The sequence below is a fragment of the Hippocampus comes genome, unplaced genomic scaffold (genome assembly GCF_001891065.2).
Source record: "Hippocampus comes isolate QL1 unplaced genomic scaffold, H_comes_QL1_v1.1 scaffold227, whole genome shotgun sequence".
Taxonomy (NCBI): Eukaryota; Metazoa; Chordata; class Actinopteri; order Syngnathiformes; family Syngnathidae; genus Hippocampus; species Hippocampus comes.
In genome coordinates, this window is record NW_017805630.1 from 540,499 (window position 1) to 558,199 (window position 17,701).

Genomic DNA, 17,701 nt, shown 5'->3' on the forward strand with positions numbered 1-17,701 from the left:
CTTGAGATAAGAGAGCTCATATCTTGCAAAAACTCTTACTTGGGGTTACTCAGAGGTGTCAAGTCCAGGTCCTGAAGGTAAAACGCCCGCCACAGTTTAGCTTTAGCCACAGGTGCTTCTACTGCCGCTTGGGAAGAAGCACCAATGGTCTCAAGCCAAACTACAGCAGGGCTTTTAGTTTCTGGACCCAGTTAAGAGTTGTTGCAAGATTTTAGAAGTCATTGGGCCGATTGTTGACTTTGACTCGCAAGTTCAAGCTTCAGATACAAGACCTGAATGGTGGTAGTGAACTCAGTTGAAGTGACTTAACAAGGCAGCAGTTGAGCAAACACTCAAAAATGAATAAAAAAAATCAGCTACTTTTGCCACTACTAAAAAAACTCAAGTTGATTGTCAAATTAAGGTTAAAACAAAAATGTAGCATTCCGCTGCCTCCTGGTGGCCAGGGCGAGCACATCAGAAGGAGCAGAACAATGAATTGGATTGCAGCATGAAATTCAGAAGTCACAAACAAAAAAAACATTTTGGGGGGGGGGGATTAATGGCAATTCCATTCTTTTCAATGACGTAACATGATTTGAGACACGTGTGCTGAGTTCCAATCGTAGCATTCAGCTGGTATCTCAAGGCACCACTGGTGCCGAAAACAATGGCGGCCATGTCGAGTGACCATAATGCGCACTGGCTCGCTTTTCCTGATTGGCTGCGCTGCAGTAAGACTGGAGACATGTCAAGACCACAACTGAGTCCACTCACAAAGATTTGAAAATTTATCACCACAGTCTGGTTTAGCAAACATGGCAGCCGGCCGCAGTGCGTATAAATATCACATGAAAGTATGTTGGCGTCCGGCCTTCTAACACTGTGTGTGTGTGTGTGTGTGTGTGTGTGTGTGTGTGTGTGTGTGTGTGTGTGTGTGTATTTGGACTCTCACTGAGGCAGCAATGTGCTCAAGTGTAGGAACTGTTCACACACCTGTATATGCACTTAGTGCAACATCATTTCCCCACCCGGTAATGCAAGAAGTACCATCCTGAAACGTGAGAGTCACTAAAGGGAGTTCTCCCCAGTTTCAATTTGAGACTGATCTGCTTGGGAAAGGCATTGAAAATCAAACTTGGCACTGATTGGGCAATGTCGCATCTTGTGCACGCCTACCAAAAAACTTTTCTTTTGATAAGTCACGGCAACAAATGAAAATGTCACCTCTGCGATTGGCACAGATGGCATCATGGGCATAAATAAATACCTGAAATAAAAATATAAAATGCAAACAAAAATAGAAATAAAAATAGAATAAAAAATACAACAAAATTATGATGAAAATATTATACATAAAATGAGAACATAAAATGAAACAATTAAAAAGTTGGAAAAATACACCAAATAAAAAAAAACTAATAATGAGGATAAAACATACACTGAAATAAGATTATTCAAATGAAAAAATTATGAGAAGTATTGGACAAATACCAGAAAGAATGAATTAAAAAAAAAAATAGAAAAAGTAAACGAAAATAGAAATATCCCCCCCCCCCCCCCCCACAAAAAAAGAGGGGGGGGAAAAAAAAAAAAAAAAAAAAAAAAATTCAACTCGTCCTCCATTTCAATAGCACTCTTTGATTCCTAACATATGCTCTCCCGTTTTTATTTGTTTTTTGCCCGGAACATAAAATTAAACAATTAAAAAGTTGGAAAAGTACACCAAATAAAAAAAACAATATACATAATGAGGAAAAAACAAAATAAAATTATTCAAATGAAAAAATTATGAGAAGTATTGGACAAATACCAGAAAGAATGAATTAAAAAAAAAAATAGAAAAAGTAAACGAAAATAGAAATATCCCCCCACCCCAAATAAACAGTGGGGATAAACAAACTGAATGGAACAAAAGTCCCTAAAAAACTCAATTGTAGTCTATTTTCTTGATTTGCCCCTATTTCTTATGGTGTTAAAAGAGCCCGGTTAAAAGTTGAGAAGGCTTCGACATTTGGCACGCTAGAGGTGACAAGCACTGACTAAACTGGTGTGAAATCCCAGTCGAACGAGGCGACATGGCCTGAGAGAAGCAGAAGAACTTTGCCGCGATGACGGACAAGCACACAAAAGGCGCCGAACAGAAAGGCGCCTGTCAGAGAAAAGACGATGAAAGGCTACGTATAGAGAAAACGCCGCAACGGCAGATTAGCGGGCGTCTGACAGCGGGGGAGGTGCAATGATTCATGGCACTCAAACGAAGTCAATATTTGCTCCATTCCGCCCGTCCGCTGCCAGGCTGCGTGTGCAGTCAGATGAGAAAAGCGGCAAACACTTTGACACTCGAGGCTGCCACGGTGAGAGCGGCCATTGAACGACGCCGCGTCAGCTGAGACTTGTCGTGGCTGAGCGTCAGCTGGCAAAAACTAGACTCACGGATCGGAAATGCAATGGTGAGCGTCGGTGAGACGAGGACATTGGGCTCCTGAGAGGTCACTGCCAGGGGGGCCTAATTGGCTCACCATATGACCTTGTTCAAATTCATCCAACAAACAACCTTTGTTGACTATTCAAGGGACAACAAGCAACGTCGTGTACGAGTGTGTGGAAGGAGACGAGCCGCCGCGCAGAAGTTGGTCAAAGCTAATAAATGTGTTTTCGAACTGCTTTTTAGCACAGGCAATATATTTATTAAACCTGTATTTAGTTATCCCCACGACAAGGATATTAACAACAGATTCTTCTTTGTAAACACAATAGATCACAACTATTCTTCGGAGAAAGGGATCACGCCGGCCCGCGAATAGCAAAAGTTCACGGCAAATTGACAGCCGTTGCTGACTAACTAGCTGCCCCCAAAAAAGTAAACAAGTAAGCTCGCCAAATAACTGTTGAACTAATGAAAGAAAACAGATAAGCTAGAGGAGTAAATAGTCAACTTTACATACAAACTACCAAAGTACGATAGTTAGGTAAAGATCAAACAAACCAAAAAGAACATTTTCATATTAACAACCAAGCTGGTTAAGTAAACTAGCCTCCTAACAAAGTAATAAGCAACCACACAGGCTAGCAAGCTAACTCACAGAATGACCGACGGACAAAAACTAAATAAAAACCACCCACCCAAAATAACTAAACAGACTTAACAAATTAATAAGTAAGATTACTGAGGGGAAAAAAATAAAGTTAACAGAAAATGTGTGAAAAACAAACTACCAATAAAGTAATGACCAACAATTCAAGCAACTAACACACAACGAAAAGCAAACAAACAAAAATGAAGAAAAGTGTTTGTGGACAAAAACACTTCAGAACTTTGACACACTCATAAACAAGCTCACCAACAGACAAAACAAAAAACAACAAGCTGGCTAACTGCTAGTTCAAGAACTAAATCAAAGAAGCTAGCTTCACAAACAAACAAGTGAGCACAATTTCTTGGCAGATGCAACAATCCATTTTTTTGGGTGCGAATGTTGTAATAAAAAAGGACAAAGAACCCCTAAAATGCCAACAGGTCAGGCCTTTGTGTGAGTATTTATCTTTGTATACAAGCACATTAGCGGGCCGAGGGTGCGGGTGAGGCCTGAGGGACCGACGTGTCACAGGAGCCTCCTTTGCACACAAGAGGGGACGTGGGGCTGCCGAAAAGACACAGGGGGGCCCCGAGAACTTCAATCAATACTGAGCCTGAGCTGCGCATATTCCCACACAAATTTGCATTTCATCAGAATAACTGGTTACAAATTAGAAGGGTCGACTTTTAGGGAACGCGGGGCCCACGGACATTTTGGACCCGATTGGGGGATTTCAATGGAAAGCCTAAAGACAACTCAAACTCAATAAAAGATGACTTTGGGATATTCTTGGGATTAAATAAATCTAGTTAAACATGCGAGGTCAAACTTTCAGTTCCAGCGATGAAATAATTAGAATTGTATGAACCTATTCCGGGAACACGTGCTCCATGTTTTTGCTTTAGTCACATGTGAACATTCTAAACTGCCATCGGAAGGTAAAAATAAATTCATCGTTAGCAGTGATTCAAAAAGTGTGTGACGTGGGTTCAATCCAGTGGTACATGAAAGAATCACTCACTTAAATGGCTCATTTCAAATTGTACGATCAAGGAACTGATCTCGTGTTATGCTTACGTCAAAAATGTTATGTAAATGCTAGCAATGGTAAGGTCAGTAAAGTAGATCCAACAAAATGGTGGTTCAGAAAAGTAAAATCAACTCTACAACAAATTGAGCTAGTTTGAGCGCAATGTTAACTGCTAGCATTAACATTTGTCATTTTCGCAGAGGATAAAGAATATATGACGTGCTGTTATATTGTCGACATGTTGCCGCACCATTTGTGTTCAATTCATTAGTTCAAGGGGTTGAAGCACCACAACAGATTCTATTTAGCATTAGCATTTCGCCGGCAGACTGAAAGGCTAAGCTCGGAGGTTGTTTTAAATACGCCATTTTGTTTTTTTTTTATTTCGACATTAAAATCCGACAGGGAGTACCGAATGGCTTGAAGTCTCTTTTTTGGAAGAATTGTTCAACCATTTGCTAAAGTGCTGAGAACTGAATTTAGTTCCTTGCCAACCATACAGCGCTTGCAAGTGGGCATAAAATGGCTCGTATCTCAAAAAAACTCGAGTCACTCTTATCTGAAGGCGCCACTGTATCCGTGGGTGATCTGCCAATTTCCAGCCAGAGCCGTGTTACTCAATTTACATTGACAACCCATCCACGTGTAACTTACCCACTGCAAACGGCTCTGATCTGATTAAGTCTCTTCTGAACTGAGCGGTCCTTCTTCACTGGCTTCAAGTTACCCTCTGAAAAGACAGGGAGGTCAAAACTCCCCGGGGCGCCCCTGCACAGCGTTCAAGTATGAGGGGAAGGAAAAGAGAGGAAAGGTTTATTCAACATGGAACGGGGAGAAAGAACTTTTTTTTTAACTGCTGTTGAAATGTTTTGTACGTGTTGATGGCTGGAAACAGCATGCCTCTCAGATGTGATATCCAGAGATCTGCGAGAGGTTTAGATGCATCTGTTTCACATGCGTGACATATCTTCTTGTCCGCAACGATATTGAAAGACCAACACGAGAGCATTTAGCAAATTCAAAGCTGATGTCGGCCTCTTCCTCTCCGCAGCCACTCGCCTGCGGGAGCTGAGTGCAAATGCAAATATTTGGGAATGGCTTTATTCGCCCTAAACTGGCCTGAGAGTCAACATGACCCCCGACCTTCGTGTGAACCCGCAACAACCTCCCCCCCACCCCGCACTCCCTGAGAAGGATTCAACAGGTTGGCTCCAACAATAAACTCTTTCACACAGGAAGCTCGTTCTCAAATACGAAAGGTGTCGCCAGGGAAAAGCGGGTCAAGCGCGTGCAGCATAGCACACATATTTCACATCAGATCCAGGCCAGTTCAGAACCGAGGCTCCAAACGAGCGGTTTCGCATCGCAGTGTGCAAGTCTAAATTTGCATTTTGCGCCTCATCAAAACACATCCAAGCGCAAAACTGAAAATGTAACACTTTTTTTTTCCCTGATCGGCTGAAACTGTCCCAGAAAGGCTTCACTGGGATGGAGACAGGTCCCTGGAATTAACCAGAGATGTCAAAACTATTCATGTTCATTACTCAATCAGAAAAAAAGTATTCTTATGTGACGCCCCTGGAATTAACCTGAAGAAAAAGATGAGAAAGTTGCTCTTTAAATCAACTCATTCATTAGCAAAACTGCTCTGCGAAGCAAAAGTTATTTCAAGCCTTGATAACTGGACGCTTTTGTCCGTCGGTTATCTGCGAGCGCTCAGCATCGGCCCCCAGCCGTCGAGAGAGTTCCACTAGCTTCCAACAAAAGAATCCGAGCGACGCAATGAAAGCCAGCAGATCAGAGAGGAGTCAGTCCAGATCAAACAAGGACCATGTGCAGGATTTTGCTGGTTTTTAATCTTGCAGTTTATAAGGAAGAGAGAGGGAGAAAAAAAACAAAAAAAAAAAAACAGCCTGGAGCCTGGATGCCAAAAAGCGGCCCGGGTGGGCCAGTCAAGGTAGCAAAAAAATGCACATGGAAGCTACACTAACTGTTGTCCATTTGGATGAGGAACATCTGCTCCAACGTTATCCAAACATTCATTTCGACACGGCTCAAAGTGAGGAAATCATGACAATTTGGAAGCGTGCTCATTCAGGGTTCCGACAGCCCACCGCAAAGTTGAATCCGAGAGGTTATAATTCTTTTTGAAATTGCATTTGAGAGCGACTTCACAATGTTCACGGTGTCGCCTTCCCAATGGAAACGTGTCTCGTCAAAAGCAAGGAGAGATTTGGTGTTGCGTCATGCCAGCTCAAGAGCACAAACCCTGATTCTGAACTGCTGTCAATCAAACGATTGGTAATATACTCCCGCTACCAATCAGAGTGTCGAGTGACCAACATGCGTGATTTTGAAACCGTGGAAGGAGACGCACACGCCAAAGAGCGAGCGGAAATTTGAAGCCAGTGTCTCTGTTGGGAAAATTCAATTTACACTCCCCTTGTTTCCATTCATTACACACATGCCCCCCCCCGAAGACACGAGCACACTTTAGAAGTAATGCACTGCGTGCATCAAGGGACATATTTAGCCTTCAAAATGGTGATGCATGGGAACATATGTGGTCACTTTGAGTTGGGGTGGGGGGCCATTTCCATGAAGCCTGTTAGTCTACTTGGCGTTCTAATAAATTCAAAACAGTAGCCGGTCGAATCAGATGGTGTGCACGTATTGAAAAACTGGCCCGTTTTCCCACTGGTGTCTTGTAAACACACGCGGTTGGACAACACAGTCGCAAGCTAAGAGAGCAGAACCATGTGACCTCTCCTAGTCATTACAAAATGCGGGAAAATCCTTTTGTATTATATTGCATATCATCGACAAACACTTTGACACTTAAGTAATCGTTTAGAGCAGGGGTGTCAACTCATTTTGGTCATGGGCTACATTTGAGTTACCGTTTCCTTTGGAGGAAGCCGTTAAGACTGAAACCACAAGTTACTGTAATGAGGGGTTTGGTAACAAGAAAATGCTTTCAAAATGTCTTATTACATATGAGAATGTTCACTTTTACTAGAGATTTTAGCAAGCATCGTGGAAGTTGACATGTTTGATTTGCTTTCGCGGGCCACATAAAATGATGTGGCGGGCCAGATCTGGCCCCCGGGCCCTGAGTTTGACACCTATGGTTTAGCGCCATTGTTTAACTTTCAATCTGCTTCTGTTTCAAAAAAACGACAACCCACATTTTTTCCGGTTTTCAAACACGTTATGAAGGGAAACCAGCAACCGAATCACCATCAACATGAAAATTTGAAGGCCATTTAATTTATGACGAAAATAATTGTTATTTGTAGCCGTACTATGAATAACCTGTCAACCCGGAAACCTTCACATTGGTCAGTAGCAAAGTACAGCACGAGTGCATAATGCACAAATATTCTATAGCTGCGGCTCTCCTGTGACAAAAACTCCATCTCAAGATGTCCGACATCCAATAAATTTGGGGGGTCATGTCGAACAAGATTTCAATGTGTGCTCAATGATGTGGTGAGCTCACTTCCTTGCCAGTGTTGCAACTTTCATCCGTCAAAAGCAAACGTCAACACTTCTCAACACGATGGGGACGGAATTAATCCGGAGAAAGCTAAATTGTCTTCGGTGTGCGTCGTGTGTTGGGGGTCACCTGGGGGGGGGGGGGTCTCTGGTGCTGGGGTCACTGTAACTGATCACTCTAACCAGAACCTTCTGTTAGCAGTGGCTTCATTTCAGCAGCTTTGCTTTTCCTGAAGCGCTGTCCTTTTTCGCCCCCTCACTCTGTACACACACACGAAAGGGGGGGAGCATGTATTTATAACAGGGTACTAGAGAAAGAAGTCAGGCGGGCCTATTTTGGGAGGTCCAGCCTTCAATCAGTCAAGCAGACAAGGCGGCAGTGATACCGGGAGAACAATAGCACGCTGCCTGTTTATCTTCCTCTGGGCTGGCCTGGAGGGTTCTGCCTCCTGGTCCGGGTCGCCGTCACCCTGCCCTGCCTCCCTGCAGCAGGAAAACAGTCGAGGGACAAGAGGGCGAAGTCCTCCCACAGTCTGACACTTGACAAAGCTGGGGAGGGAATGCGCTTGCAGTTGTTTGTCACCCCCCGCCCCTCTCTACTCTGTCCCGATGTCTATCTATACCACAAAGTACTTTTATCTTCACTTAGTGCTACAGTACATGAAGGAATTCTGTGTGTGTGTGTGGGGGGGGGGGGCTGTGTAAGGGAGAGGGGAAGCTGATATTGTTATCCATTAAGTCGAGATTTGAAGAGTGTGTCGTGTAGCTAATGGTGTGTGTCGTGGCTACGCAACCACTGAGTAATGTTGGAGCAGCACACATGACGATGAGTACAAAATCTGCTCAAGTAGACCACAAAAGAGGATCACAATATCTGCAACTATGCAACATTGAGTCTACACAAGTGCTGCTCAAAATATTTGGTACGCGGGTTCATTTAATGAGCTCTGATAGCAAAATGGAAACGCCTTGGAAAAAGAAAAAAAAAATAGGTGACTTCATACTGGACTGGATTTGTTGCATTTTCCTCTTTTGAGGTACTGTGTTGCCTTTGGGTACGAGTTTAGACTGTTGAGAAATGATTCCAAATGTACTTAATCCATTTCACCCCACCTCCCAAAAAAGAAAATGTCATGTATATTTTAATGAGGAAATGAAATAGTCAGACAAACTAATCTACAACGATGTAATATGTAAATTAAATTTTGCATCTCTTCAGGCGCTTGCTGGACGATATGGGGAACCTGTGATTTTTTTTTTTTGACGTACAGTATATAAAACGACTTCACAGGGAAAAAGTGTTCCCTTGAGAAACATTTGCACATTTTTATAGCCAACAGTGAACAATAGCCTTGTAAAAAGCAGGTGCATCTCATATTGTTGACAAAGCACACCAAGTCCGAGAGCAGCGCAAGGACTTGGAAGCAGCTGAAAGAAACTAGCGGGACTCAAGTCATCTTCACCAAGCATGGCTGGGTTCACAGAAGCGGCGAGTAGCAGCCTGTGGTGCTTGCAGCCAAAGCCGAGATGTGAACTCGTGGCTGGAATGACACCACTGACTAATCGGGTACTTGGAAGGAGACTACAGTGCTCCCAGGTATGTTTAATTTTAAAAAAAAGTTTTCTTTTTCAGTCAGGGTTCAGAAGAGTAAAGAGTTAGGCCTCTAACCCTCCCCAAAAAGTAAACCAATTCTTCAAAAAGAGGCGTGATGTTACTCCCACTTTGAAATTTACTGTATTGTCAAAATATCAAACAAAGAACTACATCTTGTGTATTTCAAACCACCACAAAGCTCCGCTTGAGGAAACGCGAGTGCGAGTAAACAATGCAAACAGTTTGCATCGACAGACGCTATTTTGGAAGTAACCGAGACGTGAACACAAACGGTGGAGCAACACATTAATGGTGACAATACTCACGGGCATTTGATATTTTGCATCTTGCGGAGAACTTAGGAGGCCTGCTATTGGTTGTTTTTATCTGCATGAGGATATTCTGCCGGGGTCCTGCTGGCCAGAAGGAGCGGCGCATTACATTGAATTGTAGTATGATTACTCATGATGCACAGTGCCGTATTTCCTTTTTAGAAACACAAACAGGCATATCGTTTTTTGGGGGTTTTTTTTTTTTTTGGGGTGGGGCAGAAGCTGTAACGGATTGTCATTTCGACAGATTTCAATGGGGAAGGAAAATTTGCGGCGCAAATGTTTTGAGTTGAGCAAGAGTGTTGAGTAAACTCATCTCTCAATGCACCACTGTACCCAATAGAATTCTCCAAGCACCACAGCCTGCCTAATTTTAGTCCCTTGTGACGAACTGTCGCTGTGTCAAATGAAGGTCAAAGTGTTCAGGTGTGTCGCAGAGATTGTGATCCTTTCCGCTGCGGAAGAACTACACGCACACACACGGTGCTGATTTTTCCACAGCAGGCTTTGTTCAAAGCTGCTCCGTTTATCCACCCTTGTGTTGTGACTCATGTCTTTTCCATCCTGTTGCCCTCCCTCAATTAAAAAGACGCATCCAATCATTCTGACCCGTACCATGACTTGGCAGAGTCCACCAAAACACACACGAAAACACACCGTGGCGGCTTGCTGCTCCAACTCCTATTTTAGTCAAATCCTCCTGTCTCCAGCATCCTCCCTTTTCTTCCACTCTTTTAAAGGGAAGCCAATTCCTTTATTCTCACAGCATGACATGGCCTAAGCGAGAGGGGGAGGGGACGTATTTAGTGAACACATCACAGAGCAGTGAGATTTATGAGTGAGCAACATTAATGGAACTCAAAAAAAAAAAGTTTATGCAGCTTTATTGGAAAGCGAAGCTGCACTTTTCCAAGCTGAAGGGCAGCAAACCAAATGAACACTGGTTACATTACACAACCGTTCTGAGGGACACGTCCGTAATTTTCTCACAAATAGTTTGCAGATGTCTTATTGAGATATACTGTACATGGTTTTCAACTTCGAAACAGCTCCCATGTTTCCCAATAACATTTCGATGACACGAGTTCACGAAAATGTCCCAGGATGAAGAATTACAGCCGTTGACATGCCGCTTTCCGCTCGAGTTTGTTTTGAAGGGGCGGCCTTATCAAATACATCAGATCCAGTTAAGATGCCGCACAACGCGCCATGCGGCCACACCCCAAGTTGCACGGGGCAATGGCAAAAGAATGACAAGTTCAAAGAAAACCCCATCACAAGGCAGTCACCAAAAACGGTGATTGTATTTTGTGACGACGAACGAGAACATGAAAATGTTTCAGTGTAGTCCGGTTGCGCGACTTGATTGCAAAATGTCACTTATGTCCCCTTTAAAAGTCGGCCCGGTTACTCCTGGAGTCTCGTAGTCGCGAGAGGCCCATGAGAACTTCCTCGACAGGCCTCCTGCCCAGTTGCTGGCCGCCTCGACTCCGAACACTCACCGTGCCGCTCTCGCACTCCTGATCGCCTACCACTGGAAGCCAAAACATTTGTCGTCACAAAAACAACTGGGCTTGTAAACATGGGCCACGCTATTATCGGCGGTCTTTACCAAACGTGTAATTGTATTGTGCCAGCTGAGCAGAGCGGATCTTCTTGCTTAAGGTGGCGCCGGCGTCTTCATTCAAATCCACCATGAAGCCGGTTTCACGAAACTTCTGAACCAACTTAGGACAATACAAACATTGGACTTGTGCTTTCTCAACCCCCACACCCCCACCCTGCCCCCGGGCTCTGCCCCAAGATAACCGGTGAGAGAACGTAAATTTGCGACTGACCTGTTTAGCGGCTGCCTCACAGCTGCTCCCAACGGGGATGACCATGACTTGTGCCGGAGACAACCAAAACGGCCTTTGGAAGACCAAGACCAAATGATGACGAGTTTCGCCCAATCGAACAACCTGACACCGGTTTGATCTCACCATTTCCCTCCAAAGTTTTCAGCCAAGATTGCAATCATCCTCTCCAGTGAGCCGAGCACCGCACGGTGGATCATCACCGGCCGATGGGACTTGCCATCTCGCCTAAAACAAACACGGACAGTCGCTTAACCAAGATGTCGCGATGAGGAGTTGGATCCAGAAAATGGATTCAGTACATGTCCTGCGGCAAATCGATGCCAAATTGTCGGGCTTCAAGTTGATCTCAGAGGTTCCCCGGTGAATGAATTGCACTATCAGAGAATGTGCACTTACCCCACGTACTGAAGGTTAAATCTGATTGGCAGCTGAAAGTCCAACTGGATGGTGGCGCACTGGTGCTGTCGACCCATCGCATCTCTAATCTGGATGTCAATCTGCAAATGACATGTTGGGGTTGGAAAAAAGAGGTGCGGTATTAGAACTCTGCCCCACAAGTGCGGGGCAAATTGGAGTTTTTGCGAAGAGACATGCTCATAAAATGAGTTGGCACCAGACTGGAGCGGATGTCGCTAATTGCTGCTAACACGCCTAAACTGGATGTGGAGGGGGGATTTTTTTTTTTTTTTTTTTTTTTTTTTAAGGAGCTGCGAGTTTGTTTGTTGAAGCGCACCCTGACTTGACCTGCCTCAACTGTCGGTGCACACACCTGAGCTGTAAAATCTTACCTCTACTTGCAGGTTTCACATATTTTTTTTGAAGCAATAGTTTTCCTGGCATCAGAGTGGTGTGCAAAAAAAAAAAAAAAAAAGGGGGGGTGTGATCATCTGAAACATTTGTGAATCAAACCACATGCATCCATATGTTATATCAACATCAATAAAAATACATTAAAAAAAATTATTCTCAGCACATGCAATTCTATTCATCTGGCCATCGGGAAGCATTATCTGGAAACGAAGAGTTACTTCTTCCGACGGTGGTGGGAGTTGATCACTTAATGCCGCAACACTCAGAACTTCAGTTGTCGCTACTTTCGAGTCGGTCTGCTTTGCATCTGGAAACGCAGCTGCCGCAGCGACGGCCATGTGCGTCGGTGCGGCAGCCGGCGAGCGTTTCTTGACCTTCATGTGGTTTTACCAGTGCGGCTTCTCCCATGCTGGTTGCGTCAAACAACTTGGGAGCAAAGTCTGCATTTTCACTTCCGTGGTTAAAGACCTTTCAGTAGAAAACGTTTTGCTGTCGAAACTATTGTTTCACCACAAATATAATATTTCAGAATTCATGGTGAGCAGAGTGACTGAGAGAGAGCCGGCAATCGCTTGACCTTTTTTTTTTTTTGCGCTAGGCTAACCTATTGGGCTGTTGCATTACCGATATGGTGTGATGATGCACTGCCGCCTCAATTTAAATTTAAACACCACTTTAATGGTGTTTTAAACATCCAAAATCTGACCCATGCAGTAGTTTCACTGAGATTTCCAAAAATGTAATTTTTTTTTCACTTTTCAAGGACTGGGAAAACACATTTTCACTCATGTTTTCAGACACACTTTCGACCGAGAGCGGTGTATTTCTTTTTAAGGCACGCTGTCGCAAAGGTGATCCAGACTTTGATTGATGGCCTCGCTCACCTTTGGCCCATAGAAGGCTCCGTCCCCTGGGTTCAACTCCCACCGCTCGCCAAACTGCCGCAGGCTCCGCTCTAACTGCTGCACACAAACAAAAACAGCGGCCAAGACTGTGAGTGAGTCCCAGTCTGATCCTCACGTCGTCGCCATGTGAGGGTGTGTGCGCGCATTTAATCACACTCAATTGAATGCGCCTTAATCGCTGCTTTGAGATACGCATCTGCACAGCGGGTTGATAAAGGCAGCTCGCTACAAAGTGGCGCGTGCTTGCTTTGTCGTGGTACGCTGTGACTCGACGTACATTTCTTTCTTTGAGTGAGCGCCTACCTGCTCGGCGTGGTCCCACTGCTCGGGCTCCCCGAGGCAGGGAGTGGGACGTGTGGAGAGGAGGCAATGGAAGGAAAACCCAAACACTTGATAAACGCTTCTCACAAAGTCCAAACAAGCCACAATTTCACCTTCCAGCTGTGAGGGCATAGGGTGGGGGTTGGGGGGGGGGCAACAGGAGGACACGTTAACGACAATAACAGACGTACATTTGGAAGGGTCCAATTCCAAATAGGTGGGACGCCCACTGGCTGCAGACTTGAAAATGGTATTTGAGAGGTTAGCGTGGTGGTGCGAACTTTGTGGGGGGAGCAGGATTACACGCGCGCAGTGTGCAGCACATGTTTAAGTGTGAGGTTGGATCAGGACAAAGCGGCGCATTCAGCAAGCTGGAATGTCAGCACAATTATTAGTGTGGCCCATCTAATCGCTGTAATATGATCCCACATGTGTCCCATTTACAGGTTGTGTCAGAATACAAAAGCTTTTGGGCCAACATTTGAGATGGGTTATTCCAGCAAATGCTATGATCATATTAGGGACGGACATTTTGCCCAAATGGGGAAACTTAATGATTAACAGAGTGTTGGCAATTGTGTTTTATTAGTTATTTAGTTCAGTTTAGCTATCTTGGGCAAGTGACTTCATTTACAAAAGAAAAACAAAGCCCCCCCCCCCAAAAAAAAGTGCTTTGACACCATCTTGTGGCATCGCCGGCCAATTACAACAATTTTTGGATGGGCATTACTTACAGGTTTTTCTGTACAGTCGTCCCATCACATAAGAGTTTAATTCATTGTGTGACAACGTTCCGTAAATCAGAAACACTCACATCTCAAAGAATCTTTCCCCATTGAAATGAATGGAAATGCTATTAATCCGCGCCCTCCTTCACCCCAAAAACAACAAATATTGTTGTGTGTATTATTTCAAGGAGGTAAACTTGCACTCCATAAAATTAGACTTTATGATAAATACACTAATTACATAAATGTAATTAAAATGTATTTATTTCCGGTCCGACTGCATCAATTGAACGCATGCATATGGCAGGCCACGAGAAGCCAATCATACTGCAGCGGGGCAGGTGCTACCTAAAAGCCAAGTGGGGTTCAATAAACTTCATTGAGACACCTTCATTCCTCTCAGCTCAACAGTATGGCAAACATTCCTTCTAACTGGAGGATAAATATGACTGTGAGTAGTGTTATATTGAGCTATAGTTGTTTTAAAATGCACAAGGTCTAATTCTGTTTTTTCAAGAGTGGCACTAAAAAGCCTGAAGAGCTTTTTGAAGAAAATATTGTCTGTTTGACAAATTGCTGCTTATTGTAAAGTGCGTTGAGTTTTGCGCTTGTATATCAAGACTGCGCTCACAAGTCAAGGCAATCATTTGAATGAAGGCTCATTTCTCCAACAACTCGTACCGCAAGGCACCGGCAGCTGCTGGTGGCCAAGTACGGTCCATGTAGCACTTGAGTACGCTTTATTACGTACCTGGTCAGGCGTGCAGAAAATGTGAGCATCGTCTTGGCAGAACTTGCGGACCCGGGTGAGACCCCCCAGAGCGCCGGAGAGCTCGTTGCGATGCAGCGCCCCGAAGTCGGCCCAGCGCAGAGGAAGCTCTCGCCACGAGCGCACACGCTGCTCGAACATCAGACTGAAATTCAAGATGGAGAGGAGGAAAATAAAAAAAAAAAGTTATGGCCTCCTGAGCATAAAATGTATGTGTGTGTGTGTGTGTGTGTACCAGTGCGCGGGGCAGTTCATGGGCTTGAGCGCGTAGGTCTGAGAGCCCCCTGAGGTGACTGTAAACATGTTGTCGCTGTAGTGTTCCCAGTGACCCGAGCGTTCCCACAATGCAGTGCTGTACAGAGTCGGGGTGATGACCTCGTTAAAGCCTCGCCGCCGGTACTCGCTCTGCCCGAGGGAGGGAGGAAGGATGCGTGCGTGTCACAAAGAGTGCAAGAACGTGCCTGAACTGTCAGCGCACGGCAATAAACGCAGACTAACGAGCCCAATATCCTGACCGTTGATGGAAAACAACAATGCCCTCTGGGATGTGTTGAGCAGACGTGTTTGACATGCTTGCACCCGGTGGAAAACAGCAGCAAGGGGCCCCCCCGAGCAAAATTTGCAGTTAATAAAGCCTCAAAAGATGCTCACCTTGATGAAACCAGTGAGGGTGTTGTACACGTGGGCTCCTTTCGGGAGGAAGAAGCAGCTTCCAGGACTGACATCATTGAAGAAGAACAACTCCTGCTCCTGGGAAAACATGACAATACTTTTCATGGACACCGACATGCGGAAAACGTTTTCTTTGGCTGCTTAAGAAGTATTCTTACGCAGTGATGCCTTGGGATACTATCGTTTCAAGTCATCTTTGCCCATTGAATGGAATGGAAATGCCATTAAGCAGCAGCCAATCATATTTCCGCGGGGCGTGCCCTGCCCAGAAATTGAGTGGAATTCATGGAAATCCCTCTGATCTCCCCGTTTGGCATTGATATTAGTCATTCTATACAGGAGACAAAGAATATATGCCATGGTGAAGTGAGTTCAGTTCGCTGGCCTGCTGCCTCGAGTTTGAATGGCGAGTTTGTGATTGGCTAACGACCAGTTCAGGGCGCACCCTGCCTCAGCTCGGATAAATCAATATCTTGGGTTTGGTCTTGTTTCGTCTACAGGCTCCATTTACCGTGCCGATGCGTCTGTGGTCCCTCCTGCGGGCCGCCTCCTGTTCCCTCTCCCACTCGTCTTTATCCTTGTCGCTAGGGAAGGCCACCCCGAAGAGACGCATCAAACCCGGGCACTCGCTCTGATCGGCCAGGGTCAGGGGTGACAGCTGAGGGGGTGAGAGAGCAAACGTGCGGATGGAGCAGAAACATTCGCGTCAATGTCAACGCCGCGTAAAGAATTGGCGAAAGGGAAAGGACGAGCACAGTACAGCCAAACGAGGAAGGGGCAAAGCGATGCGAGTCACAGAGTTTCTGATAGATGCGCACAGAACGAGTGTGTGTGTTTGTAAGAGCTAAGGACAGGAAACTGGCCTCTGACAAAAAAACATCCTGCTGCTGCCGCCATGGAATCGCAGTCAGCGCGGTGACGGGCCAGTATGGAAAACGGCTCCCTCATGGATCAATAACCACGAGGAACATTCCGTTCACAGAGCCGCATTAAGCCCTCCACATGTATGGGCCAAAGCAAACACTTTGGCAGATTAGCAAGGCTTAAAACTGCACTTGATTACCGGGTCACAAAAACTCTGTTGAACATACAACTATTTATTCTTGATGGCACCGCTTCGTTTTCAGTTCAATTATGAGAGTGTTACCATTGTAAGGCTGCGCTTTGACCATGACAAAAATACGTTATTTTATCTTATAGCTATCTAACTAGCTATAAGATAAAATAACGGCTTTTTGTCATGGTCAAAGCTTATAGCTAGCTAGCTAGCTATAAGATAGTGAAGGCCATGCGAAACAATTGCTGGGTTGCATGAGGTAGGCTATTTTTTTCAACTGTCCCGCGGGTAACACCTCACATGGACAAACAGGTATAGATTAGATAGACAGATACTTTATTCATCCCACAAGGGAAGTAGATTTGCTTGCGCCATTTATGTTGTTGTTATAAAGAGTGAAATGGGGGGGGGGATTAAGCTTATGAGGGAAACATTTGCAGCCGGTACCCCCCACCTTACCCTCACACACATGCACGCACGCACCTCCTCCTAAGATGATCGGCAAGCCCCCTCGCTGCCCATCTTTCAAACTCGCCTTAAAACTCATTTTTATTCTGTGTCTCTTGACTCAGCATGAGACCTGATTTTAGTTTTACGGTCTTCGTTTTCAATTTATTCTTTTATCGTTGCTGTAGGACTTATTTTTCTCTGTGTATACAACGGTGGTTGTTTTAAAGTGCTCTATAAATACAGTTGACAGTTATTGTCTTTTAATGGTCCATCTTTGTTATGTACGGCACTTTGTTACAGCTGCGGTTTATTGTCAAAGTGCTCCAGAAATAAACTTGGGTTGAGTGGTTAACCGACCGGATGATGGAATCAATAGCTGCCGCCAATGGCAAATTCAGAAATGGAAGATTACGAGACTGTGCGATTGGCTGGCAACCACTTCAGGGTGACCCCAAACCGTCAAGAGGATCAGTGGTGCACTCACTCTCACGCATACACGCACCTGGAGCATCTTGAACACCCTGAGGAGGCCAGTGTGTGGTAGGAGGGGCCCATTACAGAGGGCTATGCTGTCTCCACACCTGTGTCACACAAATGATTATAAGACTATTTTCGAG

The 17,701-nt window shown here is 44.9% G+C and overlaps 1 protein-coding gene across 1 annotated transcript in view; it reads right to left on the bottom strand.

Annotated features, from left to right (window-relative positions):
• Positions 1-10,380: 10,380 nt before the first annotated feature.
• tars2 (threonyl-tRNA synthetase 2, mitochondrial) overlaps positions 10,381-17,701 on the bottom strand; it is an 11,305-nt gene continuing 3,984 nt past the window's right edge. The window contains exons 7-18 of the mRNA XM_019881574.1: positions 17,587-17,665; positions 16,089-16,235; positions 15,557-15,655; positions 15,141-15,310; positions 14,888-15,050; positions 13,391-13,528; positions 13,067-13,144; positions 11,769-11,869; positions 11,496-11,597; positions 11,352-11,424; positions 11,126-11,240; positions 10,381-11,047 (exon numbers count right to left, since the gene is read on the bottom strand). Coding sequence (XP_019737133.1) covers positions 10,905-11,047; positions 11,126-11,240; positions 11,352-11,424; positions 11,496-11,597; positions 11,769-11,869; positions 13,067-13,144; positions 13,391-13,528; positions 14,888-15,050; positions 15,141-15,310; positions 15,557-15,655; positions 16,089-16,235; positions 17,587-17,665 — 1,408 coding nt within the window. The 3' untranslated portion in view covers positions 10,381-10,904. The remainder of the gene's footprint in view (positions 11,048-11,125; positions 11,241-11,351; positions 11,425-11,495; positions 11,598-11,768; positions 11,870-13,066; positions 13,145-13,390; positions 13,529-14,887; positions 15,051-15,140; positions 15,311-15,556; positions 15,656-16,088; positions 16,236-17,586; positions 17,666-17,701) is intronic.